At 45.2% G+C, this 21635-nt stretch overlaps 1 protein-coding gene across 1 annotated transcript in view; it reads left to right on the top strand.

The window, feature by feature from the left end:
• The first annotated feature begins 9353 nt into the window (after positions 1 to 9353).
• METTL24 (methyltransferase like 24) overlaps positions 9354 to 21635 on the top strand; it is a 46708-nt gene continuing 34426 nt past the window's right edge. Inside the window, exons 1-3 of the mRNA XM_006752655.2 lie at positions 9354 to 9371; positions 10648 to 10746; positions 17573 to 17712. Of these exons, the coding sequence (XP_006752718.1) occupies positions 9354 to 9371; positions 10648 to 10746; positions 17573 to 17712 (257 nt within the window). The remainder of the gene's footprint in view (positions 9372 to 10647; positions 10747 to 17572; positions 17713 to 21635) is intronic.

Raw genomic sequence — 21635 nt, 5'->3', positions numbered from 1 at the left:
ATTCTAATGCTCGTTTTAAACTCATTGATGTCTCATCATCCATGACATTTTCAGAGCCACTGGTGAACGCTTTAGTGTGTTCTCTATCATATATATAAAGAAGTTCATAAATGTATCAGTGCAAGACAGCTGTTGTGGTTTTTACCTGGGAATCCCTTCTGAAGTTGCTATTGGGCACGTAATATCTATATTAAAAGGAAAATTATGTATGGGAAAGACAAAACTCCGAGGCCTGGCGGGTGGGGAGGGATCATCGTGTAGCAGAACAAGTATGGGACTAGCAGCCTGGAGGTCTGGGTCTGAGACACATCCTTGCCTCCTCCCACCTGTGTGACTCTGGTATGTCATTTCACCCCTCTGAGCTTCATTTTCTTCAATTCTAATATAAAGGAGCTGGCAGATTATCCATATGTTTTCTTTGAATACAGTGATTCTCTACAGGTACAAAATAAGTAAATTTAAAGCTAGTTTGTCTTCTGGGTACTATTGCCTGTTTGCTTTTTAAGTCCTTCCATATGGGAGGAAGGAAGTTCGTTTTTCTTTAATGCAATGAATGTTGGTCCCCCTTTCTCATACAATTCAGAAATGTGGTCAACATTTTTATCAGCTTGGGTCTACTGTGTTTGTTTGTGCTATTTGTCCCCTTTACTTTTGTTATTTCCTGTCTAAATGGGCCAGAGTCAGCTGCCACCTTGACAGCTTCACTTCTAACTTTGGAGATTCTCACTCTCGCTCATGAAAGAAGTCTGAGTCCAGAGAGTTACACCGCAGCAAACCCAATAATAACCGACCTCCGAAAAGGTCTGCTTCTTTCCGCAGTGCTTCATGTTCCTGCAAAGGGCCACTTAGTGATAAAGAGGGTAGATCTTTACTTCCATTTAGGTTGGAGGCTTAAGTGCTTTTGGTTCCAGAGCTGTCTGGCCAGCTCTCTGCCTTATTTTACACTGCTGGCAGCTTCCCACAGACAAAAAAGAAACATTTATTGGGCTTCTTCTACTTGTCAGGCACTGTAACTCACAGTGCATTCAGGCAGAAAATGTTCTATAAATACAGAATCATGGGAGGAATGTCCTAGAACCAGAGTCTTATCTCTAATTGCCAGTAGGATTCACTCAGGCTACCAAATACTCTATCACAACCCAAAGGACCAGAGGATAGCAATATATAGAAGTATAAAATATGGACAATATGAAAATGACGAAAAGGTCGTTAATAATGAATCCATACTTAAAACTGAGAAATACATAGACGCATGCGTATATACATCATTGTATGCAGCCATTTTTAGAACTGAGTGTTTTCCCTGTAAAACTGCTCAGCAACACTGAGCTTGGCCATTGACAGGCTTTCTGCTGGACATTGTGCCACAGATGCTCACCCGAGGCTCTAAGGCTGAGAGGCCCATGAAGGACAACTGCACGGATGTGAGCAGCAGCCTCGGTCACAGTGAGAGAGCCCTTGGGGAGACGTGTGGTTTGGCATAACATTTTAGAGAATAAATCTAGAGCTGAGTGTTTATTCCTCCCTATCCTTTGTCTTTCTCTCTTTTTTATTTAATCCTTCCTAAAAGTTATCAGGACCTGCTTGAGTTATAGTGCATTTGATTTGATTTCTGGTCCCTTGCCTCCCAGCCTACACTCTGTAATGATGAAGAGATGGCAGGTGGATGGGGAAAGGATTCAGATGCTGCTCTGGATTTGGGTTTCAGCATGAGCACTGTCTGCTGCCAAAGACATTTAGCAGATGGACGTGGGGAGGTGGGACCTGCCCTTAACAGGGAAGGAACTTTAGGATAAGAGGCCCCCTGTGGGTTGGGCTGGCTCTGCCCTTTCCTACCCAACCATTTTGACTCTGGCCCACTAGCAGGTCAGTGTGAAGATTAATAGAGACTCAGCTCTTTTTGATGTTATTATCCTTAGTTTTCAGTAGTTTTATAGGCATGGATTTCTTTGAATTTTCTGTTTGGGATTCGCTCAAATTCTTAAATCTTTAGGTTTATGTCTATTGTCAAATTTGGAAATCTTTTGGCCATTATATGTTTAAATGTGTTTTTCTGCACTGACTTTTTTTTCTCTTCTTCCTCTGGGATTCCAATGACTGCATACTAGAGACACTGAGACTCTTAATTTTTCCCCCCCAAATCATTTTTTCTTTCTGTTGTTCAGATTAGATACTTTCTATTGACCCGTCTTCATGTTCACTGACTCTTCGTGTCATATCTATTTGGATATTGAGTCCACCCACTGAGATTTTTATTCTGGTTATTGTATTTTTCAGTTTTAAAAGTTTCATTTGGCTTTTATACCTCCTATTTCTTTGATGAGACTTCCTATATTTCCATTGGTTTCAAGAGTGTATGCTCTTACTTCTTGGAGTATTTTTCAAATTGCTGCTTTTAAGATTTTTCAGATAATTCCAACATCTGTGTCATGTCTGTATTGGTATCTGTTGATTGTCTTTTCCCCACACTAATTCAGATTTTCCTGAGTCTTCATCTTGGTTTCATTTTCAATAGTTTTGGATTATATCCTGGACATTTTGAATATTATATTATGGGATTCTGAGTTGTGTTTCCATACTATACATAAAGTTGATATATGTCTTTTAAAGTAAATTGACCTGGTTCGGTTCATGCCTCAAGTTCTATGGATTGTGATGTCAGTATCGGTTCTGTTTGCAATGTTTTGCAACTCCATCCCACGTTCATGCCACCCAGTGATTGATTGGTCTGGCACCTGGGTAAAGGTCTGTCTATTAGCTCGATTCTCAAAGCCTTTGAAATATTAATGAGGATCATATTATTGAGCCCAGGACTTCAGAAATCACTTTGTGGGGTTGCTTTCCTTCTCTGCAGTTTTCTCAGTATTATCTGGTTCCCTGCATTTTCTGAACCTTTGGCTAGAAAGATTGGGCTTTAGTTTCCCCATGCTTTGTCACACTTCCCTTGACTGTGCCCAAGTCCAAGGCCAAGCTTTGGGAGAAAGGGGACAGAAAATACTCATGGGGGTTCACCTTGCCCTCTTGAGCTTCAAATTGGAGAGGAAATTTCCTTTTCCTCAGAGTTTCAGGCACTTATGGCTGCTGTTGTGACTTCCATTACCGTAATGGGACTGCTTAAGAGTTGGGATGAAAGCATAAAGAAAAAGGAAAAGAAAGGAGAGGAAAAGATGGGGGCATTTTTCCCCACTCTCTTAGTATTAGAAGACCCCTTCCCTCCTATAGCCTGAACAAGAGGGCTTCTGCTGGAGCTCTCAGTCTGTGCCAATGCCTGCGTCTTTGTGAGTCTGCCTTGTGTGGGGGCAGGAGGTGGGATACCGTAAGAAAATGACAATGGCGACTTCACTGCCAGTTGAGTGGTTTTCTGAATCTAGTCTTTTCCCCCAATGTGCCTGCTAGTTTTCACTTTTCAGATTCTTCAAATATTGCTCTGTGTATTCTGTCCAGGTTTTATTGCTACATTCAGTGGGAGACACAGGGTGGGGGTGTGCTTACCCATCCTCCCCGAGCTGAAACTCAGATTCTTTATTTGTTAAATGAAATTTGTGCATGGGGAACCTGAAGTTTAAACAGAATGTGTAACTGATCCTTGCTTTTTTTTGAAGCCGGCTGACTCTGAGGAAAAGGCTAATTGTATGACAATGCCTAGGGGAAGGCATGTGAGCTGCCACCCCAGAGACTCTCTGAGTACCGGTCACGCTTGAACAGAGACCTAAGAACCATGATGATCTAAGGGTCTCCCAGAAAGGTAGTGGCTGATGCTCACAAACCCTTAGCTGTGGCCGGATTCATGTTCTGTCCAGGCCCTATTTTATGCCTCCTCCTCCCCTAACAACTGGCACAAATTCCCTTCTTTTTCTAGAAAGGAATAAACAATTTTTTTCAATCATTGTTTCCTACCCACTAACAGATGCTTTTAATTATCACAAAATTGCAACAAAATTTCAAAATAAATATATTTTGCTTATTTTGAGATTGTTCCTCCAAGAAGCTTAGGCATCCCCAACATCAACACATCAACCTATGCTCAGTGTATCGTTTAGTTTGAGTCAAGAACTCACAACCTTATTCTTTCTTATGGGCACAACCATAATGTAGAGGATCAGTCATTAGCCAGCTCTCCCAACAGAAATTACTGGTTCTTAACCTTTTCAGGAGCTTACTAAATGTAGGAATGTGCAGGTGGGAATATTAAAACTTTATAAAAATATCACAAACACTCTACCAATTAGCTATCACAATAAAAAAAAACTGGTCATTTCAATCACTCATCATACTGTTTCATCCCTGAAGAACTGTGGTACTGAAAACTCAGAGGAACAGAACATTAGAAGCCTTCTTTGGCTTATTTTATATTTGTTTTTACAAAAAAAGAAAAAAGATGCTCGTGTAAAACTTGCTTGTATAACTGGTGGTCATACTGTTCTTAGTTTGACAGTTTCTGCGTGGGCTATGTGAGGTCATTCAAGGGTGTGCAGGAAATGGCCTGTGAAGAAGAAATCTGTTATTCCAAATTTCAAGACAAAGCAATCTTTTGCAGAAGGCAGTATCGATGGCTCTCTTTTCTAGTTCATGGGTGGGTCTGCTTTTTTTTCTATAATTTTTTAATGCAACCAGTTTTGTTTAGGGTTTTTGGTCTTGAATTAATATATTTCTACTAGAGGCCTGTGCCCTCTCGCAATCCAGGACCCTCGGGGGATGTTAGAGAGCCGGTTTTGGCCTGATCCTTGCAGGCCAGGCTGAGGGACCCCACTGGTGCACGAATCTGTGCATGATCAGGGCCGGAAAGGAACCATGGGAGGGCTCCAGGGCGTATCCTGCCCATCTCACCCAGTCCCAATTGGCCCAACCCCAGCAGCAAGCCTACCTACCAGTAGGAGCATCTGTCCCCTGGTGGTCAGTGAGCATCAGAGTGACTGGTCGAACGGTCAAATGGTCAGACTCTTAGCACATTAGGTTTTTATTATATAGGATTATGTGCATAAATGTAGGCTGGGAGTCAAAAGAATATTTTAAAAGATTGCTTTATTTTTCACGTTATCTTTTAGTAGTAAATTCTTAGAATTCATTTTCTTTCATTTGAAATAATTTTCTTTTTTTTGAGAAACACATTTAATGCTGATATCATAAATTACAAAAATATCTGAAAGCCTCATGGTTCTACTTCTTGCGTTCTTTTTGAGCCAAGTCCATTATCTCTATGAACTGGCTTAAACTGACTCAGTGATCACTTTTTACCCTTTGGGAAACAGAATCTCAGATGTCTGTACAATAGCCCCATACAACACAAATTAGTAGAATCTTTTGCTGTCCTTAATTTTTGGAAAATTTCCTATGTAATCAAAACATTTGCCTCTCATTAGAAGAAGCCAGCTCACTTTTCAATGCATATTTCCTGGAGAAAGTGCCAAATAAAGTCTTCACAAACAAAAGATGGGTGGGGGGGTGTCCCTTTCCTCAGAAATCTGGGGCCCAGTCTTCCTTGAGATGCTGGTTCATGCTGGGAGAGTGGCTCCCTGTATGAGTGGAATAGGGGGCAGGATCAGGGACTGGAAATGAGTCCATCTGTGCAGGGGCTCACGAACATGGCGGCTTCTGGGTGGTAACTCATTGTATATGCTGCATTTGACATTTGAACTCAGGCCTGCTGGGGACAGACAGACCAGCCCCAAATTACAGTGCCTTTAGCCACCTTCTGCTTAAGCTGCCCCTTTACCATCTGAAGAAGAAGTAGAGGCACAGACAGGACTGCAAATCCCCTGCCTTCCACGAGTGATGGGGGTAGCATTGCCCTGGCCATCTGGTGTTTGGAGCACATGGACAATAGTGTACCTGTGTTTAGAAAATTATTTGGGATAAAGTTGTTAACAACGGAGTTCGAGTGTTGGACCTCATTTCTTGAGTGTGGCTAAGAAAGAATTCAAAGCCAAGAATTCAAACATAAGAAATGTATGTAGGAAGTCACAGAGGTAGTAGAAGTGAGCCAGGGGGGCTACATGGACTCAGGAAACAAGTTACAGAGCAAAAGAAGGGCCCTTGGAGCTTAGGAAGAAGAAAGCAAAGATATGGCCCCTGAGGGAAGAAGAGGGGGAAAGGTGGGGGTGTGCTCCATAGCGCTCCCCTGAAGAAGGAAAGAAGTGTGGGCATGAGAGAGAGAGAGGGTGGGAGAGAGAAAGAGAGAGAAGAGAGAGAGAGAGCGAGCGTATTGGGGTCCTTTAGCTTAAGAATTTTAATCTTCCAAAGGTGGGGATTTTAGGGGAGATCTCAGGGGAGGATCTCAATTGAATATTCATCAGATTTCCCTGTGTGACTCTTCACAGTCGTGGTCTTTACTGATTGGTTGGTGCTAGGGGAGGAGGTCATTAGTCATTACATCTGGTTTTGATATCAGCCATGGCATCCCTTTATCTGATTTTGCTGCTTTTTCTAGGCCTGGAGCTGAAACACAACTGAAGTCTAGATGTTATCTCTAGTTTGACCAAAACTCTGTCTCTTGTGGTCAGTAGACCCAAGGCTTTGTTCCTAAGATTATTTGATGCTGACCAGAACCTCATTGTCCTGAGGGTTTAATGCTGGAGGAAGTGGTTGTGCAAGGTTTTATATGGGAGTCTTATGAGGGTAATCTCTAGCCCCCTTGTTTCTCCTGTAAAGGGGTCTAAACAGAATGACTAGTGATATGAAGGGTAAGGGGGTCTAAGCCACATGACCAGCGACATGCTAGGGGAGGAAAGGTTATATCCTGTGATTAAGGTCCTAGACTATTAATACTTGTTTTTACAGTTTTGTCCATTCCTAGGCACCTGAGATTTTCTGCCCTGGTGATATTCTGTACCTGGCCTATTTTTCCTGTTCTGTTCATGCCTGTCAAGCTGCCTACTCTAACAAAATCATAAAGATAAAGTTTTTAAAAGAAAAGTATTTTTTTTTCTTGTTCTATTAAACACGGGTCATTGATGTTTTAAGATGCTCAGAAAATTTTGTTTGTGGGATTTTTTTGAAGGACAAATATTGATGTGTGTGCTAAGAATTAAGACAAATGATAATTGAAAGAGATGATAAAAGCTAGTGGTTTCCTTGGGGGAAATAATCACAAATTACTGTCAGACTGATTCCAATAAGAACATCATGTGAAATGTTTTTTAAACAGCTCAACCAAAGCAGTAAGGCAGAAACTTCCGAGGGCATCTCTTTGCTGTGTGTTTCCATTATATTCCCAGCTGAGGTCTTCCAACTTAAGTTATTCACTGTTCCAGCTACAGTGTCGTGGCCAACACTCAGTTGGAAATGAGAAATATCAGATTGCAAGAAGGATACTATTTGTGAATCCTCGCGGCAACGCCATAGGTTCACCATATTGGTTCACCATAGGATGCTGTGCAGGAGAACTTCCAATGACCCCTCAAGGTCCACTCTGTTACCCCGCTCTTCCTGTTCTGCACACTGGAGACTGACCTGTGTAGACCAACTCCAGCCTTCCTCTTCTCTGCCTTCCTGTTGGGTTTGACAGTTGGGGTGGGTATGTAATAGGATTAGATGTGATAGGATTGGCTATGTTCCTCTATTTTCCTCTATTAAGTGCCTTCTCCATATAGTTTCCCTCTCTGGGTTCCCAAAATTCCTCCCCCTCCTTGCTCTTACGGTTTATAAGGGCTCTCTGTTGCTACCTGCCACAAATATTATTGCATTGTTCCTTCTTGGTGTCCTTAAATCCTGCCTGCACCTTTGTAAAGAGCCTATTAAGTTCGTCTCAATTAATCTGTCTCTTTTGCCTTATTCCCAAAAGGAAACACTCTCTTCTAGACCACTCTGCCTCCAAATTATAATCAAATAGAGCAGGGGTCGGAAAACGACAGCCTTGTGAGTCAAGTCCAGCCTGCTGCCCGTTTCTGTAAACGGGCAGGAGTTTTTTGGAAACAGCCATGAGCACTTGTTGACTTACTAAGGCTGCTTTTGAGCTACAACCAGAGATGAGGAGTTGCAACAGAAACTGTACGGCCTGCAAAAGTCTAAACCCTGATTTAGAGGAAAACCATAATGGGTGAACTTTATCATGTTCATCAAGAGGCTCCGGGGCCAAGGGGCACTTGGGAGCAGGCCCACAACAATGCCGTGGGAATCTTTAAACCCCAGGCCTCACCAGGCTGGCCCCAGGGCGTTGGGCTGCTGTGCGGACAGCAGTGGCAACCTGGGAAGTCACTCTGTCATTTTATGCAAAAAGAATGCGACCAAGCAAAACTAGGAGGCATTTGTATTTAAAAATGCTTATCATTTATGATTTCATAATTAAATAATTTCCTGCAAAGAATAGCTCTCCCAAGCGTTTCAGCATTCCCGTATCAGTCATTTTGTACATATTCACCTCCCCCACCAGACTGTGAGCATCTCCTGGGGGGAGTTGAGATTTTATTCACATCGGTGTTGGCCAGTGACTGACGTGCTTTGACCAAATGATAATCAACATCTAATTCAGAAAAAGGAAAAGGAGACATGGGGGTTGGGGGTGGAATTTCCTGGCCCATCCCCTATATCCCAATAAAAATAAATTCATAAGGAAAAAAAATAGGTGGGATAGAAGACATTAACTAGGAAGATATATGAGCTTATGTTCTCAGACTCTCTCTGAACAAGCACAGCTATAAGAAAATGCTGTTTTTCAAGAAAAGGTGCCCCTCAGGGCAAAATGAGTACATAGTTTGCAGGGCCTAGTGCAAAATGAAAATGCAGGCCCCTTGTTCAAAAATTAAGAATTTCAAGAGGGTGTCAGCAGCGCTTGAAGCCAAGCATGAGCCTCTAAGAGTAGGCAGGTTGCATGCCCACGACACCGGCTTTGCCTTAAGGATTCCTGAGAAAGAGTCAGCCAGTGGAAATCGGTGAAGGCCCTTTAAGGACTGCAGGGTGCTCAGCCACTATGAGGCAGAGCAGACCTGTCTGGACAGTAACACTGTGGACCCCAGGGACTCCATGCAATGAGTCAGCAATGCCTAACCTGGAACAAGCCTTTATCACTTACAAAGAATTTGCATTTATCTCAGATCCTCATTCCAGAGTGTACTCCTCTTCCCCAAGCCCACACACCTGCCTTCACCCTGACTAACCTGCTTGCTCCCCCATTTCTTGCTTTTAGTTTAACCCCAACCTAGATGGCTAGGAGCAACAAACCACATCTGCACTAAAGCATCTCAGGCCTAACCTGTTTAGATGTTTCTGTTTTGGATGATAGGCAGTTCCTGCCATAATACCTGTTTAGCCTATTCAGGCTGCCATAACAAAATGCCACAGCCTGGGTGGTTTTATGTACAACAGAAATGTATTGCTCACAGTTCTGGAGGCTGGCAGCCCAAGACCAGGGTGCCACCATGGTTCAGTTCAAGGCTGTACTGCCTACTTCTGGCTGTGTTCTCACATGGTGGAAGCGGCTGGGAGCTCTATAGGGCCTCTTTTATAAGAGCACTAATCCCATTCATGTGGGCCCCACCCTCATGACCTAACCACATCCCACAGGCCCCATCGCATCGAGCATTAGGATTTCAACTGATGAATTGGGGGTGGGGAAGGCACAAACATTCAGACCATAACAGTACCTAACTGGAGAACAGTGCATATACATGGATGGTCTCTTTATCTTGTCCCCAGAACCCTCCCTGTCTCCTTCCTCACCATAAAAGGGATTTGAGGGGACCATCCCAAGTGCTCTGCCCTCTGTGCCAAGACACCCAAGGTCTTTCCTGGCACTAGACATGCACCCTGCCAACAGCTGAGCCTCTCCAGCCCCCCACCCTTTCCCGCACACCGTACTCACCCCTTGGAAGTGAGCCTCCAGGGAGTTTCCAGGTGTTAAGAACCATAGGAGGTGAACTTGCAACTCTAGCAAGGACTCGTGACTATCGCTTCCTGTTGACTGGAGGGGTCCCCATTTTTGTTTCTTCTAGACCATTGCCTTCCCCCAGCCCTTCATCCACCCCACCATGCTACAAAAGGGATCTTAGGGTTCATTTCTAGCCACTCTGCTCCAGGAGCTCCACCTGTTCTCTGCTAAAAGGTGGGGGCTGCCTCACAGTGTTAGAAGGCAACCCTTCCAGCCCTGCTGGTGACCCCTCCTCGCCCACATGTCCAGGAGGTCTGGAACACTGGGTGACGCCACCGAGCCTCCCTGCTGCCCCCCTCTGTCTCCCTGTGCAGGGGAAGGTGCCAAAACGCAAGATTTCAGGCATTATGGTGCTGAGACAACAAAACTTGCCCATAAGGAGGCACGTATCTTGGAAGCACTAAGCTTTGGAAACCAGGGGAGTGTTTCTTCTGAATGGGATCAGCCTGGGTAATGCAAAGCTGCCGCTGAGAGAGCCCAATGGGGTCAAGTGGAGTTGGCTTTGATCAGAAGAGTCAGCGTCCCAGGGGGACGTCTTTGCAATCTCTGCTCAGCCTGCTAGCTAGGCTTTCTCAGGCCTCATTTGTCTCCCTGGGACTGATGTGGTCTCACTGACAGCAGCTCTCAACCAGCTCCCTGCCTCCTGTGTGCAGGCGGGCTTGCTCTGCAGGCCGCTGGTTTTACTTGAAGGTTGAGCAGCCTTGTTGCCTCTTCTCATACTCCAATTCTTTCCCGCCCCACCCCCAAACTCCTCCTTACACACCAACCTGTTTTCTCTCTCGCAGGGTTCCAGATGGCACATAGACCTGCAGCCTTGGGCAGGCCCTGCTCAGTCCCTGGATGAAGAAGCCTCGAGGTTCCTGAGATATATCAGCACCATCCAGGTTGTGTTTCATGCAGAAGGGGGTTTGGAGATGATGCAAAAGATACTGGTTGCCCCTTTTGAAGAGGATTTGTCAGTGAGGAGTGGGGAGGTTTCCAACGACTCCTGATGGGGACTTGAGAGGGACATGGTTTCTGGGGCGTCGCTGCTTGCGTGTATCCACTCTCTTAGAGGCAGATAAGGGTGCCTCTGTGCCCGTCAGCATCCTCTCCCTTCCAGGAGCATTGCCATCCTGACACGTTTTCATGATTCATCCTGATGTGTTGTAAGGATCCACTTTAGAAAATGGCTTTGGAAAACCACTTGAAGAGACAGATGTGCGCCCGTGAGTAGGCAGTCGAATCTGTCACAAGACAAAACCCTCATCCGGAGGAGGTTCAAGCTTCGTTTTCTATCTGGGGGAATCCGCCTGCTTGCTTTTTTGCCACAGATGCTGGGCAGACAGGGATGTGCCAGGCCAGAGAGCAGAGGCGACTCCCACAGGCAGTCCAAGGAGAAGCTTATGAATCCAGAGACTTTCTGTTCTCTGGGGCCCTTTGAATCATTACCGAGCACTGGCCTGTGTTCGTGACTTAACACGTTGTGGCAGCTCCCGCCCAGCTCGGCAGGCTGAGTCAGTGCCCCGAGCAGGCAGAGAGATCGTCCATTAAGGAGAGTCTGTGATTCTTGACACATTAATCAGGAGGTTCCATTCTCAAGTAGCCTGATCCTGGGGAGAGAGGCAGAAGAGGAAATGGAGGCCGGAGGGGAAACGTCGCCCTGAATTGAGAGGTGCTAGTAAATTAACAACTCAGGCTGTCTGTGAGGCGCAGGCCCACTCAGCGAGCCTCACTGGCTGCTGGGGTGGCACTGGGGACCCCTGTTCTCTGATGTCCCTTCAACCCATTGGCTCTTGGCATTCCACTCCTCCTCCCAGACCTCATGGCAGCAAAGCCCATTTTTCATCCACAGGAAAGAATGTATTCCTAGCTCCGTAAAAGGCTAATTTAGAGGTAGAAGAAAGTCTCATTTCTCATAGGGTGCAGTCAATCAGGGATTTTAATATTTGTCACCTAGACATGGAAGTAAAAGCGTGCTGAATTAATCATGAGGAAGGGGATGATAAATTGGTCCCTGTGCTTTACATAGTTTTTATCTTATTCTGCTGCCACAGATGAATTTGGTGGCCTCACACAGACTTAATTAAAATACTGAAATTGTAATTTTATGGTTTGGTTTTACGTGAAGAATAAGAAGCTGGACTTCTTTACCGTGACTTTTAAGAAGCCCTTAAAGGCCCCCGAGAAAAAGGAGAGATGTGAAACTTATGAGTTGAATTTGAGAACGATGGGCTCCACCCCCAAAAAATGGACCAAGTGAATTTTTCATTTCGTACGTACTGCAGGTCAATGTTCTGTAACTTCTAAAAGACGTATTTACTTACAAGAGGCCCTTGAGGCATGAAAGGGTCATCTCAAGCCTCTCTTGGATCTTTCCCATGACTTACGGGCTGAGAGGAGAAAAATTCTAAAAGAATAAAATAAAAGCATGCTACTGTGTGCTCTGATGTTGTGACCCTGGGCAATTTATTTTGCTTCTCTGTGTCTCTCACTGTTCTGATCCTGAAAAGGAAGAGTACTAAATTGTTTCTAAGGTCCCTCTCAGTCCTGTGACCTTGTACTGTGCTGAGAGTAGAGTAGGATTGTATGTGGGTTTTTGGGTTTTTTTTTTTTTTGAGCACCTACTATGTGCTAGGAACTGTGCTAGGCCCTGGGGATATAACATGAGCCTCAGGAGGCTAACTAACTAGTTGGAAAGGCAGAGAAATGGATGTACAATGCTTATTCAGCGTGGTGAGCACAATAATAGAATTCTGGTTGGTGAAGCTCATCAGGAGGATTTTTGTCCTCCAGAAAGAATTAGATAAAGTTCCAGACCTCAGAATGGTTTTGTGATCAGGAGTCACTTTACCCAGATGAAATCCTGTGCTTTTATGTACTTCCAGGTCATTCGGAGCCCAGCAGGTGGGAGCTCATCAGAGATGACACTAATTCGTGCTTAAATAGAGTCTTTTGCTATCCAGGGCGCTCTCCCCCTTTCTATGCAATGCAGAGCTTTTTGGGTGCTTTGGGGGCTATGCTTCATTTAGGATTCATTTTGAAAATGAAAATTTATAAAACTGGCAGAATATTAGAGTCACTCGTACCTAAAGTTTCCAGTTAGCAGAAGTGAGTCATCATGGGCAAGGAAAAGAAATTAAACCTCTGAAGGTACTAAAGCAAATTCCACCCCCGTCCTCTCTGATGCTGTTTAAAATAAAAAAAAATTACTTTCCTCAAATCTGTGTTCAAACTTGTACAGCAAGGCCCAGCATTTGATGTGTTCATCATGGATTTATTCTTTTCTCAATTCAGCGGACGGTTGTTGAGCTCCTGCTTTGTGGCTGGCACTGAGCTGGACACAGGCTGGGATGCCGAACCTGAATTAGATGCCCGCTCACTCTGGTAAGCAGGCAGGGTGCAGGAGAGCTGTGTGTTCTCCAGCAGGGTAAACGGTGGGTGACGCTTCCCCAGGCTAAGGGAGCTGAGGAACAGGAGCCCTGTGTGTGGCACAGGGTGGCGCCGAACTCTGAGGAGATGACGCTCCTGCTCTTGCATTTTGGCGACTCTGGTGGCATGACTGGGGCCCTGCATTCTGAATGCAGCACCTGAGGGTGTGGTGTGTGGGTAGAGTGTAGGGGACATCAAGCTCCAGCTCATCAGGTGTTGTTTTCTAATGCGAAAGACCACGGCTACATCTCTGAGTTTTGCAGTTGATGATACACTAATGGTTAAATCACAAACACAGAGCTCGGTGCTAAGGGAAGGCTCCAGATCTAGCTTTTGATGGCAACCCCCAAACCATATGCCTCCAGGAAGCATGCTGTGCAGCACAGAATTAATCTAAGCAACAGTTGCTGGTTAAAAAAAATAAAATGCGTTTTAAACTCTTCTCTATCCATCCATCTATCTATCTATCTATCTATCTATCTAATCATCTACCCTTCTACCTATTTTTTTGAGAATAACATTAGAACCTAGATTCTGGAGAGAGACTTTAGAACTTCCTAACAATATGCTTTTATGCTTACGATTACACACACACATGCACACACACACACACACACACACACAAATTGGGATAAAAGCAAGAAAAGCACAACCCTTTCCTTGAGATTTGACCTTTCCAAATAGTGGTATTACATAAACACACAGTTGGTCAGTGAAGTGATTCTTGCCAAAAGTCCACAAATTTTAAGGGCTCCCTTCACCAGGTTCCACTTGTGGATTGGCAGAAAGGCTATTCAAGCTTCTTCAGTACAACAGAAAATAAAAATAAACTATATTCCTTTAAGTTAAATAACTAAAAAGCATTTTAGAAAACATTTTTCTCCCTGGAGTCTGTTTTTCTTTATCTATACCTAATTTGCTTTTATATGGCAAAAATTATAAGGGGAATTAAAAGAGGAGGGGGGCGCAGAGAGAGAGAGAGAAAGAGGGAGAGAGAGAGAGAGAGAGAGAGAACGAACACATAATTACTGGAGTTGAAGTTTAGCTAGGAGTTACTGCCCTCACTTATTTGCTTGCAAGAGGGTTTATGGAAGCCCTGGCCATAAATCTTAACAAGGAAGTTTGAAAAATCAATATTTAATTAATTTTTAGGAGCTGAATTTTACTTTAGTTGTTTTCAAAAGCTAAAGTCTATCAATGAGATGGTTATTAAATGGTTAAAATAGAAGAGCTGTGTTTTATTTTTGAACTAGGAGAGAAAAGGGGAACATTAGCAAAGAGATTGAATGGAAAAGAATGCCTTTCCAATAGGGATCTATCTGTGCAAGAAGAAGTCTGTGGAAGAAGAAGAAATGCTTAAAGTGTCCTTTTTAATAGAATAAAACTCTACTTCCAATGTTGGCAAAGGAGGAGCAGCTGAACCCCAAAGCCCTGAATCTTGACCCTCAATACTTACCCGACTCTTAGAGGCCTCTGGCTGATTGCCGGTCCTGCCTCTCTGGCTTTGTTAGGGGTGGGGTGGGAGGGGCTGCTGTTTTCAGGTGAAAGCTCTGGCCTAAGAGTAGCCTCTTCTCTTAATTTGCTAAAGCACAGGGGAGGCCGGCTGAACATTTCAACGGGGCGTTACAAAGGGTGCAGTAGACCACTGGCATAAGAATCGCCTGGCGAACTTGTGAAGATGCATGCGTCAGCCTCAAAGATGCTGATTTGACAGATCTGGAGTGGCACCCAGGAATCTGCATTTTGAAGTACCTCCCAGGTCCATCAGAATGTAGGGGGACCACACCTTGAGGAACACTGTGGGGAAGGCCAGATGTAGGCTCTAATGCTGTTAGGAGGGAATTATGAGTAAGAACGATGAGCATCCCTATCCTAATTTGCTATGATGGCAGTTTGCAGGGAGGGGTCCACACAAGGACAGCTGCAGATGGGCATCTCCGTGGCACTTTAATAAACATCCCCCAGGAAGCCGCCCTGGAGCCAGTGGCTCAGCTCTGAGGACCAGGTGTGCCTTGGGGCCCCTCACAACTGCCCTGGCCTAACTAACTGCAGCAGGAGGCAGGGTATGGACAGAGTGCCTGTGGAGGTGCTGATGTTTAAGGCACAGTAAGTTGCCCACTAGTAAAAACAGGCCCAGAAGCTTAGCAGCTTCTCCATTAGTGGGTGGGTGGAGACTAGCAGGTGGGCAGGCAGAGGCATAGTTTCCATTTATCTGTGAGAGAATAATAGGAATAAATTACACAAAGTAATATGTTGCCACACTCAGTTAATAAATGTATCCTAGTTGCTTGGGAGAAAATTCAATTCCATTTATTATTTTTCCCCCTTTAAACAGTGGTTGTAGACGGAGATACTGGGTTGAGGGAAAATAATATAAATATACTAGAGGCCCGGTGCACAAAATTCATGCACAGGTAGGGTCCCTAGGCCTGGCTGGTGATCAGGGCCGATTGGGGCCTTCCAGTTGCCAGCCGGGACCTTCCTTCTGGCTTCCAGCCAGGGCCTCCCTTCCCCAGCTGCCAGCTGCTGGACAGGGACTTCCTTCATTCCTCACTGCCCCTGTCAGTGCATATCATAGAGCATAACTCCTGGTCTCCCCGTCAAACTCCTGAGGGGACAATTTGCATATTAGGCATATATATATATATATATATATATAGAGAGAGAGAGAGAGAGAGAAATATTGGCTGGGGGGGCGTGCTGATGGCGTCATCCAGCAACACAAGCCCAGCATCCGTGCCCTGGCCATGCAGAGGGAGGGGAGGGGCTTCTGGCCAGAGGCCTGGGTGCAGGATGCTGGGCTCACCTTGCCCCTGGTGACATGAGCCCAATGTCTGTGCCCTGGCTGTGCAGAGGGAGGGGAGGGGCCTTGGGCCATAGGCTGGGGGTCGAGGGAGGTTGGCGTCATTGCAGGTCGGGCTAAGGGACCCCTCAACTGTGCACTGGACCCAACCCATGCATGAATTTTGTGCACCGGGCCTCTAGTATGGTTTCACTTGGTAAGCTTCCCTCTAATATCCAAATCCTAGCAGAAGACTCTGTCATAGTCACTGATAGTGCTAGGGTGATTTTACCAGGCCAGCCCTAGACTACAGCAGTAAGGGAGACGCTGTATTAGTTGAATAGGTGCCACATTATAAACTCCTCTCAGATTAAAATTTTGCAAACAATGGTTAAATTAAAGGGTTGGAAAGCCTAGAATATCTCCTTAAGAGGAAAATTGTTTGCTGTGTTGTTTTCCAATGACTCAAAGCACTGAACCTCAGAACACCTTTTGTATCTGGAGTGGTCTGCTGTCTGTGATGCGGCAGTGAGAGCCTGAGATTCTCGGGACATCGCGATGACTATGAGAGTTTGAGGGATTAAAGAGAAGTGCTCTTGCTCAGCAAGGTGAACACCTTGGCCAGTCTTGTTTTCTTTGGTTCCAGCAGCCTCTGCCGTGCACACTGTGTCAGCCTCAAACACAGGTCCTTAGAAAGATACTTACTACTTCATGTGCATTTGAAATTAGAGACTTGCTTCTGCTTGATTTAGATGCCAGTTCCCTTTGGTTTTCTTCTCTAATATTGGCAGGTGGGTTAAGAGAAGTGCTTTGGGTAGCTCAGGGAGAACCTCCTTCCTGGATGGGGCCCTTGCTCTTCTCCCCCAGGAGGAAGCTCATGAGAAGAGTGTGTTACAAAGCAAACTGTCCTCTTAGCGTGGACTAGGATTAATTTTCCATGACCCCTGATCAGCTGTTAGCCTCGGTAACACATGCTACCTATCTGGACCCTGGTGGCCCCACCTTATCTGCCTGAGATAAGGAATCAATAATCTTGTATCCTCCTGAGACCCAGGCCTGTGGGCGTATCTCACGACTTCTAGTAGGAACACTGTGGGTTACTGACTCTGTGTTTTCGGAGCCCTGTTCTCCATGTCCGGAATGTCCTCGTGGTCTCAGCTTCTGCTCATCCTCCAAGGCTGACACAACTCTGTGAAGCCTTTCCTTACCCCTCCTCCCTGCCGTCATTGTTCCTGACTTGCTCTCCCCTGTGTGCTCTGTGCATACGGCTATAGCAGCTCGTAACGTCCCTTCAAACCTGCCTATAGTCTCCACGAGGTTATTCATAACCTGGTACTAGGAATTCCTCTGAACATGTTACAGCAGCCTGTGTTTCCCCAGGGAAGGGCATAGGTAGCAGTGGAGAAGGACAGAACTCTCCCGCCCTGGTTTTCAGGGACCAGGGAAGCAGTAAGTGCCTACCTGCCATTTATCATCCAACGCTTTAAATTATTCACATTGATTTCCAATCCCTACAGATTGCATGTGATCACGTGAGTGCAGACAGCCTGGCTACAGACTCCAGCTCTGCTAAGCAGCCCTGGTCGGTTTGTCTCGATGACAGGTTTGGCTTAGCTCATCAAATCCGCAACAAGCAGTGCCGTCTCTACTCTTTAGGGTGAGTACATTTTACAGCAGAAGAGAACAAAAGCACTTCTGCCGGCGGCCGAGGTCTTTCCAGTGACACGTAGTTATGAATGGGTGCCGTGTGTGGCAGGTGCTCTGCTTTGCCTCCTGCCATCGTCCAGACTCTCTGTCTGTGATGTAATTATGGGTCCTTGCAGTTCACCCGAATTGGTCGGGGCCACTTTCTCATTCTGCAGGGAGTGAGTTGGCAACTTCAGTTTTCAGCATAATGATGATCCTCTTGGTGAAGTCAATGATGTCCAGCGAGAATTAGGGCATCCTTATTGTAAAGAGAGAGAAAAATATTAAGAGTGCACCTAGCGAAGAGGAAGAACAGTGATGTTGTGAGACATTTTAGGCACAGTATGATGAGTGGCCCAAGGCAAATGGCCACGATTGGACTTGGATGTTTTGCACCCATGGTAAATCTGGGCATCTTTTTCCATTAAAAAAGAAAGAAAAGGAACTTTGTATAAAACCACAGATTTTGTCAAAACTGTGGGAAATATTGATATTCAGTTACTCAGGCTGAAAATGACCTAAATGTACAAATTGATTTAGAGAGCTTTTTGTAAAAGGGTGAACATAAAGCAATGAAACTATTTCACCAAGTACACCAGTACTCATTAAACAGTCCTGAACTTACAAATGGTATATGCCCAGAAAAGGCAGGAGAGAGTTATTTTTGTTTGGAGCACCCTGTCCATAGACTCTTTGTGGAAGCCATGCAGTTAGGTCCTCAGGCAAGACCCCCGAGGTCCTTCACAGAAGCTCTGGGGACCCCAACAAGTGTCATAAGCTTGTTCCTCACCAATAGGTTACATCACTGCTAAGATTTACGTTCAGGCCCATGAGTGACAGCTGCGCACCAGAATCCTAGATGGTAAGCGTTAGGGACAGACATTTGGGTGATGTGGAGGCCTACCCACAGGTGCTGATGCCTGGAGGATGACCACCGCTTGTAAAACTTCACCAAAACAAGAATTCTGAATTATAGTCATCATGGATTTAAAAACACACACAAATGTTTCAAAGAAGAGTTTCAGGATAATAGAAACCTTCTTCTGTGGGTTAAATGAAGAGTATCAGTGGAACTTGATAAGAGCAAGCACTCAGTATATACAGGGTGTCCCCCAAAATGTATACTCACTTTGAATACAATGATAAAGGCAGTGTTTATTTAAACATATTTCCTTTTCATTGAACAGCTATCAGCGGTTAAAGTGTGCATGCATTTTTGGGGACACCCTGTATTTGTTACATCAGTGGTTGCTGAGGTAAGGAGACTAAGGAGGGAAGCTGACTACGTGGTGATTTAAACTTGGAGGCTTGAGGATTAGGAAATACATTGCTCAGCCAGTTGATTAGAGCTCTTTTGCTGGGAGCCCAGCAGCCCTGCTTCAAGATTGTAGGAAGAATGGGAAGTTGTGACAGGAGAGTTTATTTTATATCATATTAAAAATGTATGAAAGTAGGCCATAGAAATAATTGCATCATTCCACATGCAAATTGGAGATCTCAGCTTGGTCTTATTTTCTTGCTCCAAATAGCTTTTTATATGTTGCTTAATATTTTACACCCCGGAATAATTTTATTTAAAGCATATAACTGAGTAAAATGAAACTGGAAAAGCTGTTTTTGGAGAGATTTTTTAAATTCCTTTTTGCTTTCCTCATACTTCAGTGCCATTAGATAAGATGGGTCTGCTGTAAGATATCTCTGATTATTACATGGAAAAAGGTAGTTTCTTCTTTTCATTTAAATTTTCTCTATTCAAAATCAACTTTGTAAAGAGCAGATCAGAACAGTTGAATTCCCCTGGAAATAGAAATGAATAGATTATGAAGGCCAATATTTGATTCAAAACCTGAAGATGCTTAATTGAAAACTGGAAGCGAAAGAAATCATTTCTTATGCCCTAAATAAGGATGCTTTGGATTGTGGATGTATAGATGCTGATCACACTGTTATAGGACTGAGGGTCCAGGCAAGCATCCCCCTTTCTCAGGTGAATCGCTCGCTCGGGGGACGGGTAAGTAGCAGCTGACAGCATCTCAGTTGATGCTGAAGGAAGAAGGAAACCCAGGGCAGAGTGGTGCTGCTGAAATGAGGAGCCTGGGTCCCCAGCGTTGGGAGTGTTGGGACAGTTGTGAGGTCGGTGGGGAGGGCAGGTGGGTCATATGGCCCCTACATCCAGGCAGCATGTACTCCCAGCCCCAGGGCCATGGCAGCAGCACCACCGTGCCACTGCTGTGCCAGCCATTTCCATCCTAACGGAGGACGAGGGGTGCAGCTGTAACTGAGGGTTACCTTCCTGAGTGAGGAAGGAAGGGATCTGAGCATCTGAGGATCAGAGGACAAAGGCTGACTACCTGCCTCTTGGTCTGTTTCCTACCTTTCCCCCGACCCCAAGAACTGGAGCAGGTATCATCTCCACCTTTCTCTGAAGTTTCTTTACTAGGAACCAAAGCTTTTTATTTTACATAAAGGACTTTTATATTTTTTTTCTGGGAAAGTGTACTCTGTATGAAGGTCAGTTGAAAATTAAAGTCAGATCCTTTTCAGTTTTGAAATGGGTAGAATACGCCAATTAAGACAGGAAAAGCACTGACAAGGAACATTATGTTATGGAGAAGGAACTGAGAAATGAGAGGCTGTGGGTTCAGATGATAATATCATCTCCCGTAGAACTTGGGACTCGTCAGCCCTGCAAGTCTTCCTGTGTGTAGGGTAGAGGGTGATGGTGGGAGCTGGTGAGGGGCGGGGGAGGGCTAAGGGAGGTAGCGAGAGTGAACTGAGGAAAATCACCTATTTCATCCTTCATGTGAAAGATTGAATTTCAGGGGTAGGAGTGAGTGGAAGGAAAACTTGAGATGGGATCATATACAGGCAAATGTTCTTCATCTTTTCTTTAGTTCTTTGGGGGAGGGGGTTGAAGATATTAATTTGGTTTTAAGACAATTCTCAGCATTAGACAGAAGAAGATTTGATAGATGACACACGGTTAAGCAACAAGAGCAATATTTTATACAGAAAATCTGGGACTTCGGTTGCCATGAGCACGTCAAGAGTAATGACTGATCTCCAGAGCCAGACATTTTCATCTTACACTAGTGTAATTAACACAGGAGCTCACAGCATGTACGAATGAGAAATCAGAAAACCGTGGACACAAGGAAACTTCTTAAATAATTGTCACCCCCATGAAATTTTAATATCATAGGTTTATTATGATCTGTATACATATATATATTATCTATAATAATAATAACATGCAAATCGACTGAATGACCAAATAGCAGAATGGCCGTCAGGACAACCTTCCGGATGACCACACTAAGACATGCACTGGTGCCAGGCCAGCCAAGGCAGGTGTGATGAGATTGGTTGGGGGCTCTGCCATCGCCCCATGATCACCCTGCAGAGAGAGGCCCAGGTCACCCTCTGCACTGTGATCAATTGCGGAGCTCCAGGTGGGTGGGCGGGAACTCACTCTGCTGGGCGATCCATCCTGGGGCTCCAAAGAGGGAGCCCCAGGCTACCTGGCTGGTGGTGCTATGGCAGGTGTGTGGGTCCAGCCAGCAATCGCCCCACAGAGGGAGCCCCAGGCCAGCCAAGCAATGGCACCCATGCCTATCGCCCTCAGAGGGAGGCGACCGGTGGCGGGGAATGGGGGGCAGCACTGCACAGATGGCAAGCAGTGGCAGCGGCAGGGGTGGGGGCAGGGCCAGCTGCTGGCAGCGGGGGAAAGGAAAGTCCAGATAGGCCCTGATCGCTGTCCAGGCCTAGGGACCCTACCCGAGGAGTCCCGGATTGTGAGAAGGTTCAGGCAGGCTGAGGGACACCCTCCCCTCCCCCCCCCCCCTGCACAAATTTTGTGCACTGGGCCTCTAGTATTATCCTATCTAATAATAG

This window comes from Myotis davidii, unplaced genomic scaffold (genome assembly GCF_000327345.1).
Source record: "Myotis davidii unplaced genomic scaffold, ASM32734v1 scaffold2170, whole genome shotgun sequence".
NCBI classification, from domain to species: domain Eukaryota; kingdom Metazoa; phylum Chordata; class Mammalia; order Chiroptera; family Vespertilionidae; genus Myotis; species Myotis davidii.
The sequence above is the reverse complement of the archived record's forward strand: the minus strand, read 5'-3'. Positions and strand labels throughout refer to the sequence as shown.